Source organism: Muntiacus reevesi, chromosome 12 (assembly GCF_963930625.1).
Source record: "Muntiacus reevesi chromosome 12, mMunRee1.1, whole genome shotgun sequence".
Classification (NCBI taxonomy): Eukaryota; Metazoa; Chordata; class Mammalia; order Artiodactyla; family Cervidae; genus Muntiacus; species Muntiacus reevesi.
Genome location: NC_089260.1, coordinates 13,202,363 through 13,227,412, shown reverse-complemented (window position 1 = coordinate 13,227,412; position 25,050 = coordinate 13,202,363). Strand labels below are relative to the sequence as shown.

The following is a 25,050-nucleotide window of genomic DNA, read 5'->3' as shown; positions in this document are numbered from 1 at the left end:
TTTCATGATAAATCACATGTGATTTGCCGTTCTGTTTTCTAAGAGATTTCTTTCCCCACTTATTTGTTGATTGCTCCTAATTTTATGAAGGAACTGCTGCTAATCTTTCCTGAAAATAACAGTAAGCCTCAAATTAAATCAAATTTTAAATAAGATGAGGTGCCAACCCACAAAAAGAAAAACTGCATTCATGAGATAACTATTTCAGCAGATCAGTGGTCCATAAAGTGCCAAAGGGCTGCAGTGTACCAACTGTTACCTTCCAGTATATATTAACATATATTTCTAATAATGAATGAGGACAATAAGAAGTGCTAGCTGGGGGTGAGGGCTATGTCTGACCAAGGAAAACACCCACTCTCCTTGGCAGATAAGACCCTCTAACTATGTAGTTCGCTCACACATTAAAAAATAATTAAATTATCCCACAGTTTCCAAAGAAGTTTACTTTGAATCAGCGGTGCAGAGACTCTGGGTGTTTCTACTGATCAATGCTGAGACTCCATACTAGTTATAAAACCCTAATCATCCTTTCCAAATAGAAACAACAGAACAAATGGAAATGTTTCACTCTGAAGTTCACTGGGATGGGTCCGTGTGGGGGACTCCAGTCTCTGAGCAGCACCTCATCTCTAGGGTCCTGCATGAATCATGACTCCAGGACAAGGATAGCTTCCCTGGAGGATGAACACCCAAGCTTGTCCCTGCTGTCCTGGAAGACCACAGGAAGGACATTTGAAAAAGGAAGTTAACTTAATTGGCTCTAAAAGAACTAATAAAGTTTCATTCTAAAAATAACAACATTTATGACTTTAATCCACCATAAAAGTGTTTTTATTTTTTGATAATTTCATGAAGAAAACCTCAGCATGTCTCTTCTTCATTTTGTTTTAAATAGGATGCTACAGGGGGGAAAAAGGGCTTCCCAGGTGGCTCAGTGGTAAAGAATCTGCCTGCCAATGCAGAAGATACAGGCTGGATCCCTGGGTCAGGCAGATTCCCTGGAGAAGGAAATGGCAACCCACTCCGGTATTCTTGCCTGGAGAATCCCCATGGACAGAGGAGCCTGGCGGGCTATAGTTCATGGAGTCACAAAGAGTTGGACACAACTTAATGACTGAGCAAAGGGGAAAAAAGGAATAGCAGTGAAGATCATAAAGGGGTCTGAATGTAATCAGGTGGTGTCAGTCTTCATGTTACTGAGGTTGGAGAAGCAAACTGTTTTCTTCATGTTCTGGATGTATAAGTCTTTTTGTTCCCTTGGAAGTATAATTGTCTAGAATGACATTCTCATGGAAAATCTGCCAGTTTATATGACTTCCTTTATGCTACACAGGAGAACATAAAGCAGGTCAACATGTTCAAATGACCGTCAGGCTAACACAGAATTACCTTACTGTGGGAGCCGTGATGCCACCAATAAAGAGAATTCGACACCAGCTTAATGGATGACTGGCTTGGAACACAAAGATATGTTTCAGGAAGAAGGTATTTAACTCGGTCAGCTGCAAAAGAAGGAGGCGTGAGTCAACCTGGTGCTTTGAGCTAAGTCATGAGCATTGAGTCCTTCAATGGACATTGTAAATAATAACTGGTATATTCAAATCATTTCCAGAAAATATATCGGGTCTCTGAAGACTTTGCTGTTTTAAGCCCAGGTACAGCCAGGACAACATGGGTACCAACCAAGCAGAGGCCCAGGGGAGGTGCCGGGTGCTGCGAGGGGCACAGGGGCATCGGCCATTCGTCGTGCTTCCAGGTTCACGCGACTGCGACGTGGCTCACACGTGTGAGCAGCTGGGACAGTCGGGAGACAGATGCTTCAAGAGCGAAATCAGGAAAACAAATCTGTGCCGAGGAACACCTTTGCTGCTGGACAGAAATCAGGCCAGGTCGAAAAGACATCTGACAGCAGGGAAGCAGGCTCTTTAATAGCCAAAAGGAGCTTGAGATGCTGTGCGTGACTGAGAGATGACTATGGGCTCATTCAGCTCGTGCCAGGACCAAGCAGATCTTGGACCAAAGGCTGAAAAGCTCTTAAAAGTGGGTGCGGGGGCTGGTCCAGGCTTCAGCCGACAGTGAGACTGCTCCCTCGAGGGCAGCACCCAGGGCCACTATCAGGTGACCCGTCCTGGCTGCACAAAATATGTCTATCAGGAAATCCGTGCTCCATGCCCAGAGGCCCCTCCTGTCCCCTCCAGATGAAGTGAGCGGCAGAGATTAGGAAAGGTCGCTGCTTTAAGAGCACATGAGTACTTCCCTGGCGGTACAGTGGATAAGAATCCGCCTGCCAATGCTGGAGACACGGGTTCGATCCCTAGTCCGGTAAGATCCGGCATGCCACAGGGCAACTCAGCCTATGCACCACAACCATTCAGCCCACGTGTTGCAACTACTGAAATCTGTGCGCCTAGACCCTGTGCTCCGCAACTAGAGAACGCCCCGCAATGAGAGGCCCGAGCACCACAATGGACAGCAGTCCCATGCAGCAAGAGACCCAGGAGAGCCAAAAATAAACACAAGTATTAAAAAAAGAAAAACGTACATCACATGGACCAGCAGGTTCATTTCAGCGCCTAAAACGTGCATCTTTCCCCACAGTGCTTTTTCTTAAAATTTATTTATTTTTAATTGGAGGATCATAGTGTTGGTTTTAAGGATATAAAATAAATAACAGTTCACTCGTCATCACCACGTATAGGAAACTGATCCCTGCATGGCGCTCATGATCCAGGGGAGAGTGGGACATGGAATTCTGCCACCCTAGGAAAATCCAAATCCTTCTGAGGCCCTCACAATCAAAGGGAACCTCTCCCTGCCCTGCCACTGCCCCAGAAGGGAAAACTTGACCGTCATCCACTTAAGTAACCCCACTCCTTTTTAAAAAGTTTTTTTGATGGGGACCATTTCTAAAGTCTTTATTAAATTCGTTACAATATTGCTACTGTTTTTTTTATGTTTTAGTTTTTTGGCCTCGAGGCATAAGGGATCTTCGCTCCCTGGCTGGGGATTGAACCTGCAACCCCCTCTGTTGGCAGGTGAAGTCCCGACCACTGGACTGCCAGGGAAGTCCCTATGTGCCCATTTTATCCACTGATTTCCCCAAACCATGGCGACTATATACCTATTCATCCACATAGATTTCCACAGCCATAAACCTCATTTACTGAGATGGGTATTATCGTTCTCCTTTTGTGGACAAAGACTGTCTTCAACTGACACATGCCAATTTTCTCCTTGTGTTGGGAGTATGTTGTTCATGTGTTCAAAGTATAATGTCGGAAGATTCTGGAAGACAATTCAGGTGAAAACTAGTTTTCCTTAGCTACTCTCCCAAAGCTGTGCAACAGTTACTCTATGAACAGGAGGGTCAATAAAAAAGGCTGCCTCCGGGAAAGAGTTGTTTGGTAATCTCTTTCTGAGACCTCAGGCTGTCTGCATCACCTCAGTCTGCTTGGAAGGAGGGCCTCTCCCCATTGCTGATACCACTCCAGAGGATCCGGGTCCCCAGGGGGCTCCAGGCCCCTCAGGGAGCTTCTTTATTTAGCACTTCACCAATTACCTACAGTGGTAACAGCTGAGGTACCATCTCAACACTCAAACACTGAGTCTGGACTATAAAAAAAAAAAGCCTTACATTTGTTACTTTGGTCCTGAAAAGACCATTCTACGAATAGAAAGCAATCCAATGCCTAACTCACTGGGTGACAGATGCTGAGCACAAGGTTTTTACAGGGAATTTTAATCTGTTTCCAATTTGCAATTCAAAGATCCATATATTAAAACATCTTCACAATGAAGCAAGACCTGAAGTGTAACAGTATCACTGTTGAATTATTCTGTATGTCAGCTGTAGAACAGTACATCTTTTGATGCACGGAGCTGATAAGCAATGTCAACTAGCATGAGCCCTAAATCAATGGATGATTTTTATGTTGGTTTTGTTTTTTTCCTACTTCTGAGCATCTGGAAAAAAATTACCTGCCAGATGATCATGAAAAGGTATATTCCAGCCACTCTCTGAAATGAAGACTTGGGGTCAAACCAGCGCACATAGGTCCAGCTGGCAGGAGTGAACTGCAGCACGGCTCTTTTGATCTTCCCGGTGGTGGTGTGGATGTCCCTGAAAGGAGAAAACAGTTCTGCTGAAAATCCAGAGAGATAAGGAGGGAAAAAAAAAAAAAAACAACTGCACTGACTATTTTACAACCAGTACTCAGAACAAAAGACCCCTTCTTGTTTGAGCATCTCTCCAACAGCGGCCTCTGTTCACAGGTGAGGTGCTGAGAGCGTCACACCTGGCGGGGAGCCTCGGCGAGGACAGGTACGATGCAAAGGCCAGGCCACTGCAGGGCCATTACAGGCCACAGTCTGTGAGCTGGTGACAAGAGACGCCGAGCGACACTGAAGACAGCGACTTGGAGCTAGGCCAGGAAGGGTGAGGACGCAGCAATGACGCGACTCCCACCCATGGCTCACTGCCCCCATGCCAACCTGGGGCGCAAGGCAAAACACAAAACATGCTCTGTATGAGGGGTGACCCACAGCGGCTCCTGGCCCTGCAGGTGCTTCAGTTAAGTTTCAGGTGATGAACCGTGACTTTTTTTAACCTTTCTTAGGTTTCATCCTAGAAATCACTCAATTAAAAATTTTGTATTCCTAGGATAGAAACAAACAGTCCCATGGGTCACAAACGAGACCACGGAGGCTCCAAGACCCGGACCGGCAGATGCCCGCGCCCCTCCTAAGCCTCAGAGCTGGGGGCAGGTTCTGGTCCTCTCGTGGGAGAGCAAGGGAGCCGAAATCCAAGGCTGCAGTGTTTAATTAATGGTAAAGATTTTTTAATTCAACAAAAACATTATGTCGAGGACCTTCAGGTCTTAGACACTGTTTCAGATGCTGAAGGCACAAGGACAAACAGGCCAGGCCTTTCATTCTCAGAGTGGGGAGGAGGATAGGAGGGGTAGTAAGGGAACCCAGGTTTGTTCCTTCACCCACTCACCCGCCCATCAACAAGCCTTCGGTGAGAAAACCTCCTGCAAGAAGTCTTGCGGGACAAGGCCAACAAAAAAATAGAGACTATTCCAAAAATCAACAAGAACAAGGAAGGGCCTGTACTAAAAAATGGTGAAACTTCATGGAAAGAGTTAGAGAAAGACAGAGATAAAGATGCGATGTGATGGAGAACTGAATATTTAATGCAGTGAAGAGGTTAATCCAACCTGATCTGTATTCCTTCATGTTTAATGTAACTTGAAACCACGGGGAGTTTTTTGTTCATTTGTTGTGCTTATGTCTTGGGAACTTGACAGAATGATTCTCAAGCTAAATTTGAGCATAAATGTATGAAATTAGGGAAGCATAATGGAGTGTTTAAGGAGCCAGGCAGCCTGATACAAATTCAGACTCAGCTTGCTAGTTGAATGTCCTCGGGCAAATTACCAAACCGAAACCATAGTACCATCATCCCTAAAATGAAGAGAATGGTGGTGTGTCTACCCCTAGGGGTGATGTAAGGCTCAAATGAGATACTGTGTATGAAGGTTGCTAACAGCAAAATAAAGGGCTGCTACAGATTTTGTTACAGTATATACTGCTCGAAATATATTAAAAAGTCCTTTGAAGTCAGTGGCCAAAGAAAGGATTACTCATGAAAGGGATGGAGTAAACTGGTTAATCAGATCCAGTGTTGTGAAATCTCTCCCTTATACCATATACCAAAATTAGTTTGACACGGAATAAATAGGTTACTTATAATTGCCAAGCCCATGGACTTTGTCCTCAGGCCCATGGGAAACCATCACAGGGGAATGACAGGATGGCTCTGACGGTGCTGAGACCATCTCTTGGGCAACAGCAGCAGGAGGCTTAGAGGGGTTAACCTGGGGACAGGGCAGTCAATCCAGCCGTGGGAGTCGGAATGCAGGCTGGGGAATAAGGATAAGAAAAGAGGGGATGGATTTGAGAAACTCGTAAATGATTCAGCATTTTCTGGATCAGTGCCCGAAACTGGGTTTAGAACCATTTTTGAGCTCCAGTGACCGATGTATAATTTACTCCTCGTCATCAGAGAACGCACTCATGCTGCGGGCTACTGAGCAGCTAGGTTCACATCGTGAGTTCACATCGTGACTCAGGGCCCGGAGGAGGACGACTCACTTGAAGCTTGCCCAGTGGTAAGTCCGCATCTCTAGAAACCGGCAGACGACCATGCCCAGCCAGATGCCGCCCCCATTGCACAGCAGGATGTCCAGGATGACTTGGTCCCACCAGCACTCGGCAAAATTGGGGAGAAGATGCATGAAGAAAAGCTGGGAAACACGAGAGATGATGGTTGTGAAAAATAAAACAAACCTGGGGTAACATCCTGAAAGATAATGTTCTTTTTAACAGTATACCTCTTTTGTTCAAACTTGTTGACATTTTAGGTTTCACTGATGTATTAAAAAAAGAAATAAAACCAAGTTCTGTAACCAGGTTCTTATTTTTTATTTCATGACGGTTTGCAAAGTACTGCTAATCCAAACAGTGCTTTTTTAAAATTTATTTTTAACACAGGGTTTTAAAGAAAGGATGACCCATCTTGAAAAATACTACCAATAAATCACCTTGGTTCATGACCATATAACATGGACCCTGGACAGGAAAGGGAGCAAAGTTTTCTGAACTGCCTACAGAGCACCGAATCCTTGAAACTAGCAGCTTGAGAATTTAAGCTGTGTATTTTAGAAATGGTCTACAGATATTTCAATAAAATAGTAAGCTGTAAATTAGCTTAACAGGAAATCTCACACTAACCGATTTGCAGTGATACTCTTTTATTAAGTGCCTACGATGAAGCAGTACAAGGTGGTGAGACAAAATGGACCAAGGTCCTTGATCTCAAGGGCAGGGGCCAGCCTTATTCAGAAGCAGACATGTATTCAGAACACCAGAATCAGGTAAGCTGTGGCAAGTGGTACAATAGTGACATAAATGGGAACCGCAGGGGCACTGAAGAGATTTATTTTGAGAGATGGCAACTGTGGCAGATTTCTGGAAGGGAGACAGGCTGGAGTGGGGTGGTTAAGGACAGGAATGATTGGTTTAAAGAGATGGAGATGAAAGTGAAGACATTCCAGAAAAGAGGGTACAGTGAGATCAAGGGTGGAACAGAAGTCTTTTACAGAAATAGTTCTGCCCAAAACAAAGGACCTGTTCGCTGTGTCCAGAGCAGCACAGTGTACTGCGTGAAGGCTCGCTTTTAAGAGGGCCTGAAATTATAAAGACAATGCCTGACAGCTCTCTGGAAAGAGGCAACCCCATAATTATAAACCTCTGAAGTAATAAAATAAATGCTCCAAACTAGAACTATTCATGAAAGCATTTTATAGACTGTGCACGCAGGTGTGCCAAGTCACTTCAGTCGTATCCAACTCTGGGTGACCCTATGGACTGTGGCCCACCAAGCTCCTCTGTCCGTGGGACTCTAGGCAAGAGGGGCATCTTCCCGACCCAGGGACCGAACCCACATCTCTTACATCTCCTACATTGGCAGGCGGGATCTTTACCACTAGTGCCACGTGGAAAGCCCTCTCAAAGGCTGCAAAACAACACAAATACAAGGATTCTGTCTTCCTGATGTGCCTGCTGCTGAGAAGATACAGAACAGCTACTGTGTGTGAGGGTGAGGGGCTGTGGGCTGACCCCTGGCAGGCGGCTCACCGCCTGGGACTGACTCTGAGGTCTGAGCCATGTCATGGAGCATTAACTCACATGAGGCAGACAGAAACTTCTGCAGAAGCCCATGACACAGACCTGCTGAAACAGGAGTGCAGGGGAGTGGATGTGGACTCACACATCTGCCTGAGGAGCCTTTCTAGAAAGTACCGGGTTTGGGGGTGAGACGGCCCAGAGAGAGGGGAGTCAGGGGAGCTGGAAAGAGTCATTTTCACTCACTCACTATGGATCTGAGGGCATCATACCGGGTTTGGGGGGGTGAGACAGCCCAGAGAGAGAGGAGTCGGGGGAGCTGGAAAGAGTCATTTTCACTCACTCACTATGGATCTGAGGGCATCATACCGGGTTTCAGGGGTGAGAGAGCCCAGAGAGAGAGGAGTCGGGGGAGCTGGAAAGAGTCATCGTCACTCACTCACTATGGATCTGGGGGCGTCTGCCCATGTGAGGCAGAGCCCTGGGGTCTGGGACTGGGCAGACACGGGCCCCGCCCTCTGGAGGCATGAGATTTAGCAGAAAAGAGACACCCGTCACGTATCTAATGTAGGCCGAGTGTTTCAGAGAAGGGCTGGGTGCTCTACTTGCAGGGGCACCAATGTGAGCCCGGCCAGCGGAGGACGCAGGGCAGAGAGGGAAGAATTCAGAGGATGGCTTCCTGGGAGGGAAGGACACAGCAACTGTGCAGGCAGGAAGCAGAGCTGACTGGAGCAGAGGGCAGGTGAGAGGTCTCGGAGAGGCTGGGGAGACAGGCTGGGGCCAGCTAGTACCCTCACACCGGCCTTCGCAGGCTGTTCAGAGTCCCCCCCACCCCAGTCCTGATTTTGCTTTAAGAGTGATGGACAAACAGGGAGGCGTTTGTAGTAGAAGCATGTGATGGGGTTGAGGTCTGTAAGGATCACTTTGAAATAGACAGTGTTGCAGGAGCAGACAGGAAATTCAGCTAAGAAGAGAGTAGATTAGATACAAGTGGGATCAGAGGGATGACCTGGAGAGGCGTCTAGAGAAGAAGTGTCAGGACGTGGGGATGACAGGATGCTGGGGAACAAAGAAAGGGAGGGTCAGGAGGCCAGGGAGGTGCGGAAGGCTGAGCGCCTCGCACAGGTCACACGGGCTGAGGCCCTGAGGACGCCTGCAAGTCGGAGAGTGAGTGTGAGGAACAGGGGCAGGGACACGGGCGTGCTCACAAGCAAGCACTCCTGGATCCACTCTCGGCTCTGAGCTCCGGTTTCCACTGTTACACTGGGATACACGCTGCCCTTCCAGGCCACGGGGAAGATTCTGGATGATGTACAAACAGTGGCAGGCACTGTTACGCGTTGAATCGTGGCCCCCTTAAAACCCATACGTTGGACGTCCTAGCCTCCAGGGCCTCCTAAGGTGAGCTTATTTAGAAATGTAGTCACTGGAGATGTAATTAGCAAGGTGGGGTCGTCCTGGAGGAGGGCGGGCCCCTAACCCAATACGACTCGTGTCCTCAAAGAAGTAACGCCACGTGAAGGCACATGGGGAGAAGGCCGCGTGAGGACAAAGGTGGAGACCGAGGCGATCTACAAGCCAAGGAACGCCGGGGGCGGCCAGCAACCCACAGGCAGCGAGGAGAAGCCCGGGACAGGATACGAAGCAGTGAACCTGGCCGACACCCTGGACTCAGGCTTCCGGCCTCTGGGGCCCTGAGAGGCACATTAATAGAAGTGACTTTCACGGCCCCGGAACACTTGCTAAGTTAGGATCAGGGCAATGATGGGCCTGTGCACAATCACTGAAGAATAATGATAATCAAGAAATAACTGTGCACACAGCCAAATTCTGTTCCCTGGGAATGATTAAGAATAATATAATAATTGAACAATAAATGAACCAGTTCCCAGAATATCATTTCACTAATAGTTTTTCAAGAATATATCTCTTAAATTCAGTAAATGAGACAAACTTTTGATTACTGAGATAGCTGAGCTCTACTGGTAATTCATTTTCAGCTACAAAGCATCCTGGATGCACTCATAAGGTCCTAAACACCACAATTCTATTTATCTCAAACTGGAAACTAGTTAGTGGGGGGAGCACCTATTAACTTCTCAGCAGATGTCCTCATTACTACTGAACTGTGTTGTTCGGGACTTTAACTCCATTCTTCAGCTTGATTCCAGTTGTTTCTCTTTAAGACTTGTGAGATAGAGCAGGCCTGAAGCTGACAGGGAGCTTCTCTGTGTTTGACAAAGGCTTAAAATATCCCTTGGGATTTAAATAGTTTCATACCACAGGAGCTGGAGAATAGATCACGTGACTGCTAACTGACGGACTGTCTTCCTCCCACGTACAAACTGTCCACGCTACAGCATCTGGATAGCAGCCCAGGCCCCCTCCTTACCTCGGTCAGCTCCCAGGTGATACTGATTGTCCAGCAGAGACCATAACTTCGGATCAGCAAGGCCTTCATGGCCCAGCCCCAAAAATGTCCGAAGGCAAATATGTCAAAGTGGCTGATAATCCTCTCCCAGGTGATGACATGGCAGTTCACAGCATACTCCTATTTAAGATAAAATGGAAATAATTAGTAATGCTCTAGAAATCAACTTGCTTCAGGGTCTGGACAATAAAATGAAAACAACTGATGTGATCTTGACAACTAATATATGTCCTACCCAATAAAAAGTTTTAGTAACTGAAGATGTTTGAGGAAAAATGGACAAGTATTAGAGTTTATACACTAGAACTGCTTTGTTCTGAATTGCAAAAGCTTAAATAAAGTGGGAAACAAAATCATTTTACAAAGGCTTAAATCCCAACCCACTCCAGTATTCTTGCCTGGAGAATCCCATGGATGGAGGAGCCTGGTGGGTTGCAAAGAGTCGGACACGACTGAGCGACTTCACTTTCACTAACCCATCTTAAAGAATTGGCATCACAGAGCCCATGTCGCTTGTCCATAGGGCAACTGTGTTAAAGTCAGTAACAAAAACACAGAATCCTAATAAATAAAGAATAGAAACCCAACAGGTTTGGAAATTTAAAACCACACCTCTAAATATCATGGAGTTAAAAAGAAGTCATAATAGAAATTTAAAATATACTCAGTATTAAATGATAATGAAAATATTACACATCAAAATGATGAGATACAATTAAGCAGAAGTTAGAGGAAAATACACACCCTTAAATGTTTTTATTAGGAAAGAAGAAAGACTGAGACATCCAACTTCAGAAATTAGAAGAAAGCAGAATTACTCCTCCACCCAACAATGTATAATATTACATAATCTAAATATTTAAACACTATAAAGCTTTCAAGAATTTAGGTTGCGTCTCTAATATCTTTTTCTTTTTAATATAGTTTAAAAAACTTTCAAATCAATTTCCTTTTATTTCTGTATTTAAACTGTATGAAAGCAGTTATCATATGACAAAATTTCTCAGAGAGTTCTACATTTCCCATTAGCTTCTTCCAAATTAATCAAATAGGAAGGAGTAAGAGTAAAGTGTAATATTTTCAAATTCAAGAAACAATACTCTCTGAAGGAGCAAAAGGAGCACTGGGGTGTGCCTCTCTCTCTTCTGAAACCCACTGCCTCAGATTTCTGAAGCTTTCTCAGAACAAATGCACTCTAATTTGCAAAGCCGAAAGGATATTTTTAAAAACTGAATTTTTTTTTCTGATATGGTATTATGATGTGTAAGTGGAAAACCTAGAAAAAAAGAGGGGAAAAAAAAAATCAATAGGGGTACGTCAAGATAAGGTTTAAAAAAAGCCAAACGGCACTGCAATGGGATGACAATTCTCTCTCCAGGCTCTGGAGCAGGTGCCTGTTGCAGGAATCATAGACAACAGAGACACCCTTGGCCTAAAGCGGTTACTCCTTAGGTTAAGGAGGGCTCACTGCTCAGTCAACTCCCATTTCCGCAGCCACCCTATCCTCTTATTTACACTGCAGCACGCTGCAGAGGGTTGGATAAGAGACGGCTGAGTTCTGCCTTCAGAAGGCTGCTCTGAGGGCAATCACGGGTTGAAGACCACTTTGGAGGCCTTTTGACTCTCTAGGAGAGTATTTTTGTGCTTCAAAAAATGGGAAGGCACCTTGAAGGCACCACACAGAGCTAAGTGTATCTGCTGGTGTAGAACTATTATATTATCAAATAATCATTAGGAACAAATTTGCCAGTGGTCACATCTGGAACATCCCGAGGTCGAGGTCCTGGTCGTGGGAGGGACTCAGGACGCCGCGGTTTAAGGCAGCTGGGGAGCCGCACACACAGGCACAGCCCTGGAAGCGGGAGGAAGGGGCGTGCAAAGAGGACTTCGAGGGCCATGCAGGGAGGAGGGAGCAGGGGGGAGCACGGAGCCCGCCCTCCCAGCCGACCTGCCGCTGGTCTGGACAGCGTCACCTCTCCGCTGCTTGCCCAACACTAGACCAAACACCAACACCTTAACCTCCCAGTGTGTTTTTCTTCCAACTCAATGCCACTGTTATTTCTTGCTTGGACAACTGTAATAGCTTTCTAAAACTATGAAACGTACAGCTGACACTCTGACTACACACCTCCAGCTGAAGACTGTAAAGATTTTAACAGGTATCTCTATAATCAGTTCTCTACAGATGAAATGATTTTGCAGATTATAAATCAGACTGTTGTGTGTGTGTTTGTGCTTGGGGGGGGGGTGTGTTTGGGGGCATGTCTGTGTTTGGGAATGTGTGTGTGTTTGGGTATATGTGTGTTTGGGGGGGTGTGCATGTTGGGGGGGGTGTGTTTGGGAGTGTGTGCATATTTAGGGATGTGTGTGTCTGGGACTTTGTGTGTTTGGAGGTGTGTGCATGTTTGGGTGTGTGTGTGCTTGGAGGTATGTGCATGTTTGGGTGTGTGTGTTTGGAGATGTGTGCATGTTTGGGGGTTGAGCATGTTTGGGTGTGTGTGTTTGGAGATGTGTGCATGTTTGGGGGTTGAGCATGTTTGGGGGTGTGTGTTTGGAGATGTGTGCATGTTTGGGGGTTGAGCATGTTTGGGGGTGTGTGCATGTATGGGGGTGTGTGTTTGGGGGTGTTTGAGGGTGTGTGTTTGGGGGTGTTTGGTGTGTGCATGTTTGGGGGTGTGTGCATACATGGGTGTATGTGTTTAGGGGTGTATATGTTTGGAGGTGTGTGTTTGGGGATGTGTGCATGTTTAGGGAGGGTGTGTGGGGGGTTGAGTGAGGGTGTGTGCTTGGGAGTGTATGTTTGGGTGTGTGTGTGCTTGGGTTGTGTGTGTTTGGGGTGTGTACTTGGTTGTGTGTGCATGTTTGGGGGTTGAGCATGTTTGAGGGTGTGTGCGTGTATGGGGGTGTGTGTTTGGGGGTGTTGGAGGGTATGCATTTGGGAGTATGTGGTGGGTGCATGTTTGGGGGTGTGTGCATGTTTGGGAGTGTGTGCGTGCATGGGTGAGTGTGTAGGGGTGTGTACTTGGGGGGTGTGCATGTTTGGGTGTGTGTGTTTAGGGGTGTGTATATTTGGGTGTGTGTGTTTGGGGATGTGTGCATGTTTAGGGAGGGTGTGTGGGGGTGTGAGCTTGGGAGTGTTGTGTGTTTGGTAGTGTGTGCGTGTTCTGGGGTTGAGTGTGTTTGGGGTGTGTGTTTAGGGGTGCGTACTTGGGGGGGGTGTGCGTGTTTGGGTGTGTGTGCGCGTGTGTTTTGGGAGGGCAGTGTGGAAGGATCTTGGGCCTCCTGCCCTGCTCTGTCGCTCACTCCTCCCTGGGGAAGCTGGTGACCATGGAAGCAGAAAGAACACACGTACCCACCCTCTTTAGGGTCCCCTCTTGGGAAATTATTCGCGTACAGACAGCACAGGCTCCCGTCAGCCCCCTCACCCTTGAAGGAATTTCTGTGAGTTAGGCCCTGCCCTGTGGGAGGAAGCCCTGTGGATGTCCAATGGGACAGGGGAGCAGAAACCTAATTTGGGGCAAGGGATCAGCACCGCCACGTGGCCCAGGTCTGAAGCCATCTGCTCCACGGAGCTTTACCCAGGAAGAAGTCAGCTGATCCTGTACACTCTTCCTTCCCCCATTTTCAAAACCCGACTGGAGACGGGGCATAATGTTCACTGACCCGCTGAACTATCAGCTGAGGTCAGGCACCTCCTCTGCTTGTACACCTTCAGGGTCTCTGACTACAGTCACAAAGTACTCCTACCTCCTGTCCACATCTCCCAGCCTCAGGAACAGCCCTTCTCTGCCTCTCATTCCTTCTCTCCTTTACTCCTGACTCACCCCAGGTCCCCAGCGGGGGACTCCATGCAGACTGATCCTCCTTCCTGAGTAACGGCCTGGCCCCCTATTCTCCCACTTTGCTTGGCTAATTCCCACTCGTCAGCTTAGATAGCATCACCAACTCAATGGACAAGAATGTGAGCAAACTCCGGGAGATGCAGAACAGAGGAGCCTGGTGTGCTGCATTCCAGGGGGTCGCAAGAGTGGGACACAGCTTAATGATTGAGCAACAACAACAATAAACATCAGCTCTTACAGAGGCATTCCTTGACCTCTCAGAGTAGACAAGTTCTAATAGCACCGTATCTTTTTCTTTATCCCACTGCACTGCATATTGAAATCATTACACTTTCTTGATTCTATGACACATCTTTTTCACATTTAGCATTTTGAGAACTGGGTGGGTATTTCAATGTATTGGCCTTCCCTAGTAGCTCAGCTGGTAAAGAATCCACCTGCAATGCAGGAGATGCTGGTTTGATTCCTGGGTCAGGAAGATCCCCTGGCAAAGGGATAGGCTACCCACTTCAGTATTACTGGGCTTCCCTGGTGGCTCAGCTGGTAAAGAATCTGCCTGCAATGCAGGAACCTAGGTTCGATCCCTGGGTTGGGAAGATCCCCTGGAGAAGGGAACAGCTAGTATTCTAGCCTGGAGAATTCTATGGACTGTATAGTCCATGGGGTCCCAAAGAGTCAGACACGACTGAGCGACTTTCACTTTCAATGTATTACAATGTTTGGTGCATATTTCGCTTTTCTCCTCCCAAGTCATACCTGTGATTTATCAGTTCAGTGAGTATTTACTAGACAATAGACCGCTGCTCCAAACGACCAGTCTATATATCAGATGGGCTTGAAAGCTTGTCTGAAGCTTAGATCACATATTTTTGAACAGAATAAATATTTAGGAACATAGCAAATTTTCAAACAACTACATAAAAGACTGTCTCTCATAGGATTTCAATGACTGCCCTCCCAACCCCGAGTTACAATATTAATTTTCAGGGGGAAGGGGTGCCTGCATTTCAACGTGTGGCACTTGCCATGGATGAGAGCCTTTACACCCCACATTAACCCCTGTGGGCATGATCACATCGTAACTGGTAGCCTAATAATCGCCCCACGTCATTTGAAAAAGAAAGTCAATAATCCTTGAGACCTTCAAATAATTTTTGGCCTTCTTATTTTTGTCTGTAACACGTCCTTTATAAAAGTTAAAGATAAAATCTGGAAATACCATTCCAAGAAGGGTCTGACCAATCTTGACTATGCTAGAATGATCACTTTTTAGACTTTTAGCTAACTCTTCTGTACCACATTCCTGCTTGATAAACAAGGACCCATCTATGGCCTAAATGCTGTTCTTCTTTTCTGATTGTCGCTAGGTATTTCTTCAACCTGTACTAAACGTCAGGCCTTTAAAAAATTGAAAAAAGAACAGTATTACAGTATAAAGTAATCTCTTCACTAAAAGCCAAAGCACATTAGTCATTTTAGCCAAGAACAAAATTATTTATTGTGGCTTCATAAAATAATGAATGAAATGGCCTCCCTCATTACAACTTGGCCCCTTCATGGCAAGCAGGTGGGAAGGATCAGAGCATCAGGGCTGGAATCGGGGGGCAGAGGGGCTTCGGGAGACACTGACAGAGCTGAGCTGCCACCACTGGAGGACCAGGCACGTGCAAAGCACCATGTTAGGCCCTCGTTTAGGTCACAGTAAATGTCCAAGAGAAGTACTATGTCACTTTACAGAAGAGGGAACAGGCTACAGGTCCACAGCCCAAGTGGACCAACTTACAAGTGTCAGGGGCAGAGTTCCCATCTATGACTGACGGTAACATTCACCTCTTCCTGCCACCCGCTTTGGGCCAAGAGAGGATTCACATCCCTGGACTGGGTCACTCGTGGATCCAGGCACCACACCAGCCCACGCAGAGACTGGTGCCGAGGTTATCTACGTAGGAAATATGGGAGAAATTTCGACGTAGGACCAATTTAAGATGTGAAGCCAACATTACCTCCTGCACCCAAGGGGTCAACGGACAAGTACGTACCATGACGTCTGCTTCCCTCGTGGCATAGCGAAGGTTCGGATCTAGCCAGTACATCAGGGATTTAACCTGCTCGAAGTTCAGGAAGAGAAGGAACACCAGGAACAGGAAGTAGAGCACGCTGAGCCCTGCCGGGAACAAGAAACACCCTCAGGCCCGGGCAGGGAGCCGGGGTCAGACGGCAAACTCCCATCGCTTATGGCCCCAAGCAGACACCAGTGCTGAAACGTGGGCTGTGGAGACCCCTCGTGTGACAGCAGTTTTCCTTTGATGAGAATTTGACACTCCGTCCTCATCTAGACCGAAGGGTGGAGTAACCCCTCTGAGAAAGGGATGCTGACATTGAGAGCTGGAGGGGGTGGATGAGAGGACGCTGCACTCGGGCCAGGAAGGCAGGCAGAGGCGAGCAGGTGGGTTCCTGGAAAGAGGGCCTGCTGTCCGCACGTGGCTGGGAGCTGGCGGAGACGGGAAGGGAGTGAGGCCGCTAGGAAGGGATGGCCAGGGCTCAGGGCTACCGCCAAGACCGCAGACTTGACCTTAAGTCAAAGGAGGAGCCCCTGTTGGGATCCAAATAGGAAAATCAGATGACCTAGAGAACACTTCAGGAGATGGACTCTGGCCACCTGCATGGAGACTGGACTGGAGGCGGGCAAGGAAGGCCTGACTTGGCCCGGTTTGAGGGGTGAGAGGTGGCCCAGGGTCGCTCATCTCCCCCCTTACACCCCACATTAACCCCTGTGAGCATGATCACATCGTAACTGGTAGCCTAATAATCGCCCCATGTCATTTGAAAAAGAAAGTCAATAATCTACTGTAAGAAGACAAAAACCTGCAAAGACATTTTAGAAAGACTTGAGAACCAGCCCCCAATGGCTTTGTGACTTTCCCTCCTTTTCAAATCTGCTGGGAAGAAAATGCTTCTGGAGGACATCTAGATGCTGTAATACAAATGACCTTGGACCGCAGAGCCCCATCCAAAGTGGGCTGGCACCAGTCCCCAGGGAGCTGCTCCAGAGGAGAGAGTGTCCCTGGCTGGAATGGAATCCTCCGGAGCGCCTGGCAGACGAGGCCTCTCCTGGTCCTCAGGGCGGGGGGATGGCTGAGAGTACACGGCTGACTCAGTCGTGTATCCCAGGGCCCAGGGCGCATGCGTTTTTAGACACGTCTATAGGATAGCCTTCTAGGTATTATTATGTACCAGTTACTTTTACAGACTTTCACTGCAAATACCTCCCACTACACCTTCTCATTATGACCCTTTTGAAATAATTATTTTGGGATACAAAGAAAGTGTGGACCAGGAGGCTCTGTGAACGAGAGTTCACAGTTGGGCTTCAATGCCAGGCTTTCTAAAATGCCTTCCCTGAAGGCCTGAATATTATAGGCAAAACTGTGTGTGCCTATGTGTGTATACTGGGAAAGGGTCTATAGTTCTCATCAGGTTATCAAAGGGTTCCAGAACTCCAAGGAAGAAATAAAACTGCTTATTACCTAGAATGGACCATACAAAACTAGAAAAACTAGATGTAGCCATCTAGCTGAAAATGACTCACAGCTTTGAAGTGGCCATATTAAGTCCATGAGCTATAAGTATAACACAACCAGAGCTATCTTGTGAGAAATGAAAATGACTCATGTACTTACCTAAAAAAAAAAAAACAAAAACACAACAAAAAAACCCCCTCCTGTTGCATCCCCCAGCCCTTCCCAAGCTCTGTGGTCCCATCTGTGCCTGGCTCTGCCTCTCCTGGCCTGGCCCACCTCCCAACATCTTTGCCTGGATCCTTCTTTGCAGGAAGGTTTCTGCTTAAGCACACTTCCTTCGAGCCTCCCATCACCCCCAAATGAAAGTGGCTACTTAGTCAATGTCTCTTCTTGTGGTTTTAATAAACTTTCTGCCACTGGGAGACATCTGCTCTGCTCAGATTACTGGTTTGTTTCCCAGGGTGCTTGCTACAGCCGCCCTCCCTTCCCGGGGGCCCCTCCGCCTGCAGGCTCAGGGCCACAGGAGCCGCCCACTCGGGACTCGGTGAACACCTGCTGGACCCACCGGGACTCCCCACTGAATTCAGAGAGACTTACTTGTGATCTCTGAAGGGTGAAAAATAAACAGACTTGGGTATAATCTCCATTTTAAGCGTCCCTTCGCGTAAGATTACACTTTCTGAACCTTGAATAATTTTTTGGATGATTACTTAGGTAAGATGAAGCCAAGTCCCAGAGCTTTGAAGATAAGATTTAAATCCACTCAGGTGGTTTTACTCTTTGGACTAGAAATCAAGTAAACGTCATAAGAGACCCAACACATATATGTGACACTCATCACTAAACCGTAGTTGAAATCAGGGCTCTTTGCTAAGAACTCTCGTTTTCTGAGTTCTTTCCCATTTGCGACACTGGGGAGATTGCTGGGGTTTCAGTCCCTCCTGGATGCTGACGAGGCAAACACGCTCATACGAGGCATGCGAGCTTCACTGGTGAAGAGCAACGTCAGGAAGAACAAGCCACATTCCCTCACATCAGATCCTGTGCGTTAATGGACAGCGGTGTTGGGAGGTTGAGGGGGTGGGAGGGATTGAAACAGTTCATGTGTATGAGAATTTCCGTTGTCACCAGCACTTTATTTTGTGGTTAAGCATTTTAATAACAAACTGACACCAGAACACCAAAAAGTAAAAAAGTATTAAGTTTTACAGTAGAGCGGTATGAAAAACTGCCCTAACATAACAGGAAAAAAGATCTGTTGAGAGTAGAATGGATTTTGAAACTGACTAATGTGTAACTTACCAAAGACCATTCGCCACAAGGCCGGATGAGGCCGGGTAAACGGACCTGCGGAGATAACATTACAAGGTCAGAACGGACTGCCTTCAAACCAAGACCAAAATAAAGACAGTGCTGCTGATTTCCACAGAGATAAAGGGTTAAAAAGCCTCTCTACTGTCAATACTTTTTCTCTAGGAAAATTCTGGGAGGTCAAAGTCTAGGTTGAAAGCTTTTATGTACATTGTAACAACTGTCCTCACAATTGTAACAGGCATGAACCATAACAGACGCTTTTTTTTTTCCTTTTTCTTAAAGCTTTGTCTTCAGAATCAGATGATAACTTCCCATGGACACAATGACAGTGAGTAGGTCACTAGACCAGCCTTTTACTGCATGTAATACTTACTGGATCTTAACAAGAAACCTCACAGCTCTGTTCTGGACATCCTGTGTGTGTGTGTGAGAGAGAAAGAGAGAGACAGATGGAATCGTGTGTGTGTCAGACAGGCAGACAAGACTGTGATGGACCGACAATAAAAGAGAGAAACGCTGTGCTTGGCAAACAAGTGAGATGGGGAGTGACACTGAGAGCAAAGCCTTGGAGCCGGGAACATGCTGGTGCGGGGCCTCTGATCATGACCTCTGGTAACAAAATACCTCTGACCAGTTCAGACACGCAGATACCAGATTTCACAAAAGGGAAGCCAAAATTTCACAGGATGAAACTTACTACATGTGATATAACAATATGTTGCCTTCTATTTTATCTCATTAAAAAGAAAAAAAAAAAAAAGTAACAGGAGATGAATGCAAGTAATCTGGGCCTTGATCCACTAAACTGAGTGACCACTAACTGCAGGGTTACAGCTGGCAAATACTGATCACTGTTCTAGAGGGCCCCTGACCTATTCTGGGGCTGCCCAGGCCTTCCTGCACTTGGAGGATTTCCAGCAGTGTGATCCCTTATCTCCAGGAGACAGGCCAGAACTTGCAGCCCAGCCTTCTTTCTAACTGGGTCCCGATCCTACAGCTGCACCCGTGCTAGGGAACATCAGGGGCTGCGGACAGTGGAGGCAAGTGTAGAGAGTGCTCCTCTCCCTCCTTGGTGCCCGAGATCCTGGCTGGCAGGGACAGTGGGGGGGGCGGCACCCCTCGCGCGGGTGACCCTGCAGGCAGGGGCAGTTCCATCTAGCAGGCACTGCAGATGTGACAGCGGGACAGACTCTGGTCAAGGCTCACTCATAGACCAGGTCTGGGTGATAGGCCAGCTCAGAGGTTAGCTGGCGGCAGGAGGGGCGGCTGGTTTCTGAGCCCTCCCAGGATTCCTCCAGCCAATTAACATCTGAGAACAGGCTCTTGCATCAGCAGAGTCAGCTTCTGTTGCTTGTGACCTGGAATCCTCCCTGAAGCGAACATTACATTGTAATTTTTATTCTGTAACTCATTCCAAATGGCCTATTTCTTCTTAAAAAAGGCTACACTGAAACATATTCTAACTGCTTTCTTTGGATGAGCCACATTCATACTGATTCAGATTCTGGGTTTACATGTTCAGAGTTCAGAAGTTAAGAATGTGGGGGACTCTGCTTTATCCAAATGAATATAGTGTCTGAGTTTTGGATGGCAAGCAGCGAGTGCTCAGATACTGAGAAATTTGAAAGTTAACCTCTGATTTCTGACAGCAAAGATTCGGACTGCAAGGGATACCTGTATTCTTTTTAATCAGCTGTTTTTTCTCTCAAAAAAGGCAAAGTGAAGCACAGAAACTAGAATCTCCTTCCAGGTAACACAACCTGGTTAACTTTCTTTGCAAATTACCAGAAAATTGATGGTTACATTTGTCATCTTTTAAGTTAATTTTCTCTTTCAAATGCTCTTCTTCACCTGTCACCAGGAATGACTTGTCTTTCAGTAGCAGTCTGGCTTGCAAGCGTTACTCCATCCAAACTACTGAATTAACCTTTCAGACAGAACAGGGGACCGCAGCTTTCTCTATGATTTCCTTTTACAAGGTGAACTCTGAAACTCAAAGATCTATTATTTGCCTTACAAAGGAATTCCATGCCTGATCGATACTTTTAAAACCACATAGTGTTATTCTCAAGAGCACTCCTGATTCTAATAGTTTCAGCAGAGCTTTCCTTTAACCCTTACTGGGTAGCAGGCTGGGGGACCAGACACACTACACCTTAGTCTTCCTGGTTGATGATGTGAGGACCACCATCTTTCCCTTTCCACAGATAAAGGCATCAGGGCATAAGGAACTCACGGCCATACCTCTCCAGGACTCCACTTCAGGTCTGAAGAACCCACGGTACTTTTCCATCAACTGCCAGAACTGGGCCAGCTCGGGAGACCGGGGCCAGGGCTCAGCGTGGAGGGTCTGAGCCAGGACTGTCTCGGGGCCGGGAGAGGGGCAGAGAGAAACAAGCTAGTGATGGAGCTTAGTGCTGCGGTGATGTGGAACTTATAAGGTCTGGAAAGATGGGAAGGATGAGAGAGGGGGCAGGGAACTGATACAAGAGCCTGCACATTGACCAGCAGAAAGGCCTCCAAAGTCATCGCCGGCCTGTGGTTACTTTAAGAGCGGCCTTCTGAAAGGAGAACTCAGCCCCTTCTTCTAGCTAACCCTCAGCAGGGCCATTTCAGAGTAAAAAGGGGATAGGGTGGTTGAGGAATGTGGGGCTGATGGGGCCTTAAGCTCTCTGCAACCCAACGTGCAACTGCTTCAGCTCAAGACTTATGTCTCTCTATCCGGCTGTCATTCCTGAGACAGACAAGTCCCAAGGCCTGGAGAGCGAATGTCCATCTTACAGCACTGTAATTTGGTTTTTTAAAGCCTTATCTTGATTTATGACTATGGAATTTTTTCCCCCTTTTCTCCAACATATACACCATAATATACATAATACACCATAATATTACATCATAAATGTTTCTCATAAAATACAATTTTTAAAACTGCCCTTTCTGCCTTGCATTTGACCTCAGGAAGACTTCAGAAATCTGATGCGGGGGGTTTCAGAAGAGACAGCGGAGCCCCAGGGAGCTCTGCCCTGAACTGGGTGGGTGGGAACAGAGCACCAGGGCCTTTTACCTACAAAAGGTAGGCTATAAGGCCAGCCTGGAATGTTAGGTGACCTTTCAGGAGCTAACTTTAAACCCAGTCCAGGCCTTATTTCAGTTGTCCAATCCCCCCTCTTCTTCCTAAGAAGAAACTGAATGCTTTCGTGTAGTATTTTCAGAAGTAGATGCCAGCACTATTACTCACAGTCTCTTCACTATCAGAGACAATAATATTGCTAAAAATACTGTTTTGCCTTCTAAAAGATGGAAGATAAGGCTGGCAGTTTCTATAGGATGAGCCTTGATACTCACACTCACTGGTGTTCATGCACACTTGGCTACGCCAATCAAGTCACCTCTAAAACCACGCCTCCTATAGCATCTACCTGCCCACACAGGCAGAGACATCCTGGACCATTTACCTCACCCCAATGCCTGCCCACAGATCTTACTCCCCTGCAAACTATTTTCTCGGTGGTCTTCCTCTGCCCAGTGTTACAGCCGGGACACCAGGAGGGGTGGTCCATCTCATGGGGTGGGGGGTGGGGGGGTTGGGCAGGACTTCTTGTCTATACTTTATTTCTGATTTCGTAAAAGCTGCCTGGAAAAGTCTGGGCCCTCAGTTCAATTATGCAGGAGAGACGGGGCAGGCATCTCAGGGTGGTGATGGAGAAACCAGTGCTGGTTTGATTTACGAAGGTGGTTTTCGCACAAGACACATTATGAAAAACTACATGTTTTACTTTCTTGTCAGTCCCTATGACTGAAATACCTCATTTTCAATCAGATATTAACAGCCAGTTTGATTTCAAAAGAAAACAGAAACCAAACGTCTTTGCTAGCAGAGAGCACGCATTTAAAACACTTCCTCGGAAATCAAAACGTAAGATCACAGCCTGAATTGCCAGCAACCTATGGTCACATCCACGAACATCTGAGCTCCAAGAACCAACCCTAGGGAGACAGACTCCTTTTAACCCAAGTCAGAAGCGGCCTCTCCGGCAGCGGCAGGACTGTGCCTCGGAGCCTCGCAGTCTGCCTCTTCCCTTTATTATCTTGTTTTCAGCTTTATCGGGTGTAATTGACAAAGGAAATTGCAAGATATTTGATTAGTACTAGATGAAAGCTGAAATTCCTCTAGGAAAAACCTAGAAAAGGCAAATAAAATGATCTCTCAGCAAATTTCAAACCTAAGAAAGAATTTTTCTATCAAAAAAAAAAAAAAATGTCGTGGGGAAGGAGACAGAATGGGGGAAGATAATATTTTTTTCTTCTTTTAATTTAGGAGACAATGAATCTTCTGGATCATCTTCATGCCTCAGGGAGATGTGATTCGCACTATCTAAGCTCAGAGAAATCAGATGAGGACAAATAGAAGGGTAAACTCGGAAAAATCAAGACATCCTAGAGATCTCACCCTCTTCAAAATACCCTGAAGACGAGCTGAACGGTGCTCTTCTTGCAGACGAGGAGAGGACAAGAGAAGGCTAATTCTGTGAACTTCTTTCCTGACAGATTCATTACTTAATGCAACATGTATTTGTTGAGAAGACCACGTGGGCTGGGTAATGGGGGCCCAGGATAAGGACGGGGTGCCTAGGGTCGGGGGGGTAGAAGCGGAGGAACCGTAAAGGAGCCCCTCCGCAGTTGGAAAGGCACACAGGAGTCACCTGTTGAAAGAAATTTCGCAGCCAGCTGGAGATGCAGCGGGTTTCTAAATTTCACTCGGGTGACCGTGACGCAGTTATAATTACACTCCAATGACACAGTGGCATAGTTAAAAATACACTTACATGGGAGGGCCAGTTGCTCTAAGGAGGTGGAGGTGGCATTTAAAATATTTTCTTCAAGGGAACCAGAAGAAAGAGAATGGGAGAGAAGGTGACAGGAAAGAAGCGGGTGTAGGTAACAGACCCTCCCCTCCCAGGTCTCCCCCTGGGGTCTCTCTCCTAGCGCGTTTATCGGAAGGAAGGAACTCTGGAACCCACCCCATCACTCACTCTGTCTAGACTGTCAAATGAAAAAGTCTGCTTGAGTCTCCTCCACTCCCCCTCCATGTAACCCAGCAGTAAATTCTAAGCTGATGGAGGCAATCCTGGTTCTCTTCCACTCTTCCAGTCAGTGGAGATCTACTGGAGATCTATGAATGTGCCTGGGAGGTCCTCCAGCCTCTAAACACCTGTCTGCAGGTCAGCCTGGAGCAGAGGTGGCGTAGGGCCTACGCCTAACCGAAAAGGAGGGAGGGCACGCATGCTGCAGTTTCTAGAAAAGGCCTCTTCACTCGTAAAAAGGTGCAGGGAAGACGGAGCCTCCTCTGCTGCTGGACACCATCCACGGCTGCACGTCAGCAGGGCTGCAGGGGTCCCAAATCCACGAGGGCAGCAGAGTTCAGTCCCGATGAAGCGGGTAGAGCAGAGACAGGTAGAGAGCCCAGGTCTTCACGTGTCACTGAGCTGCCCAATTAGCCACCCCTGAACCCCTCTCTCTCAGAACCTCTCGTGGATGCAAGAAAGCAAACGTTTTATTTATTCTTTAAAGCCACTTTGAAAGAGGTTTCCTATTATTTGTGGCCAAAAGCACACCGATTGTTACAGACCTTACGGAGAAAGTCAAGGGTCTTGCTACCTAGACTCTGTACCAAAAGAACCACAGGGCCCCCTCCTGTAGGAGCGGGCCAGTCCTAGCACGCAGAGAGCATACGTGAACGTGATCACACTCACGAGACATATGCAGAGCACCAAATGCAGGCTTCTGCGCAAACGTTCAGGGCAACCCTTACTAGGTCAAGGAGAGATGCACTTGAATCTGCCAAAGCAGAGCCATTCTGGGAATGCCATCTACTGGCGGCACTTCCCCCAAACTGTCTTTCAAGGAGAAGGCAGACGCTGGCCTCCGTTCCTCCCATTCACTCCAATACTTAATTAGAGAATCTGTGCCAAGGGTGGGGAGAGTGCAAGACAAGGTGGCCAGACTGGAATGGGAAGAGGCGTGTCCATCCCACTCAGAGAACCATCCACCCAGCGGAACAGCTCCCGCAAAGGGCGGCGTCTGAATGCCAGCTGGGGGAGGGGCCAGTCATATGCCCGGGGGGACCCTTTCCCAGGGGGCCAGCCAGGTCCCTGGCCGCATCAACTCCATGCCACCCCCTGATTCAAAAAATGATGTTCAAGGACAGCATTCTTTAATGTGGAAACTTATGGTTTCACTGATCTGATGT

General features: G+C 47.2%; 1 protein-coding gene across 2 annotated transcripts in view; it reads right to left on the bottom strand.

Moving 5' to 3' along the window:
• Positions 1–25,050, bottom strand: part of PTDSS1 (phosphatidylserine synthase 1) — a 65,805-nt gene that overhangs the window by 20,363 nt on the left and 20,392 nt on the right. For both annotated transcript variants that reach the window (XM_065902571.1, XM_065902572.1), the window contains 6 exons: positions 18,789–18,833; positions 16,005–16,129; positions 10,085–10,243; positions 6,160–6,311; positions 3,982–4,123; positions 1,393–1,505 (listed from right to left, as the gene is read on the bottom strand). In XM_065902571.1, coding sequence (XP_065758643.1) covers positions 1,393–1,505; positions 3,982–4,123; positions 6,160–6,311; positions 10,085–10,243; positions 16,005–16,129; positions 18,789–18,833 — 736 coding nt within the window. The remainder of the gene's footprint in view (positions 1–1,392; positions 1,506–3,981; positions 4,124–6,159; positions 6,312–10,084; positions 10,244–16,004; positions 16,130–18,788; positions 18,834–25,050) is intronic.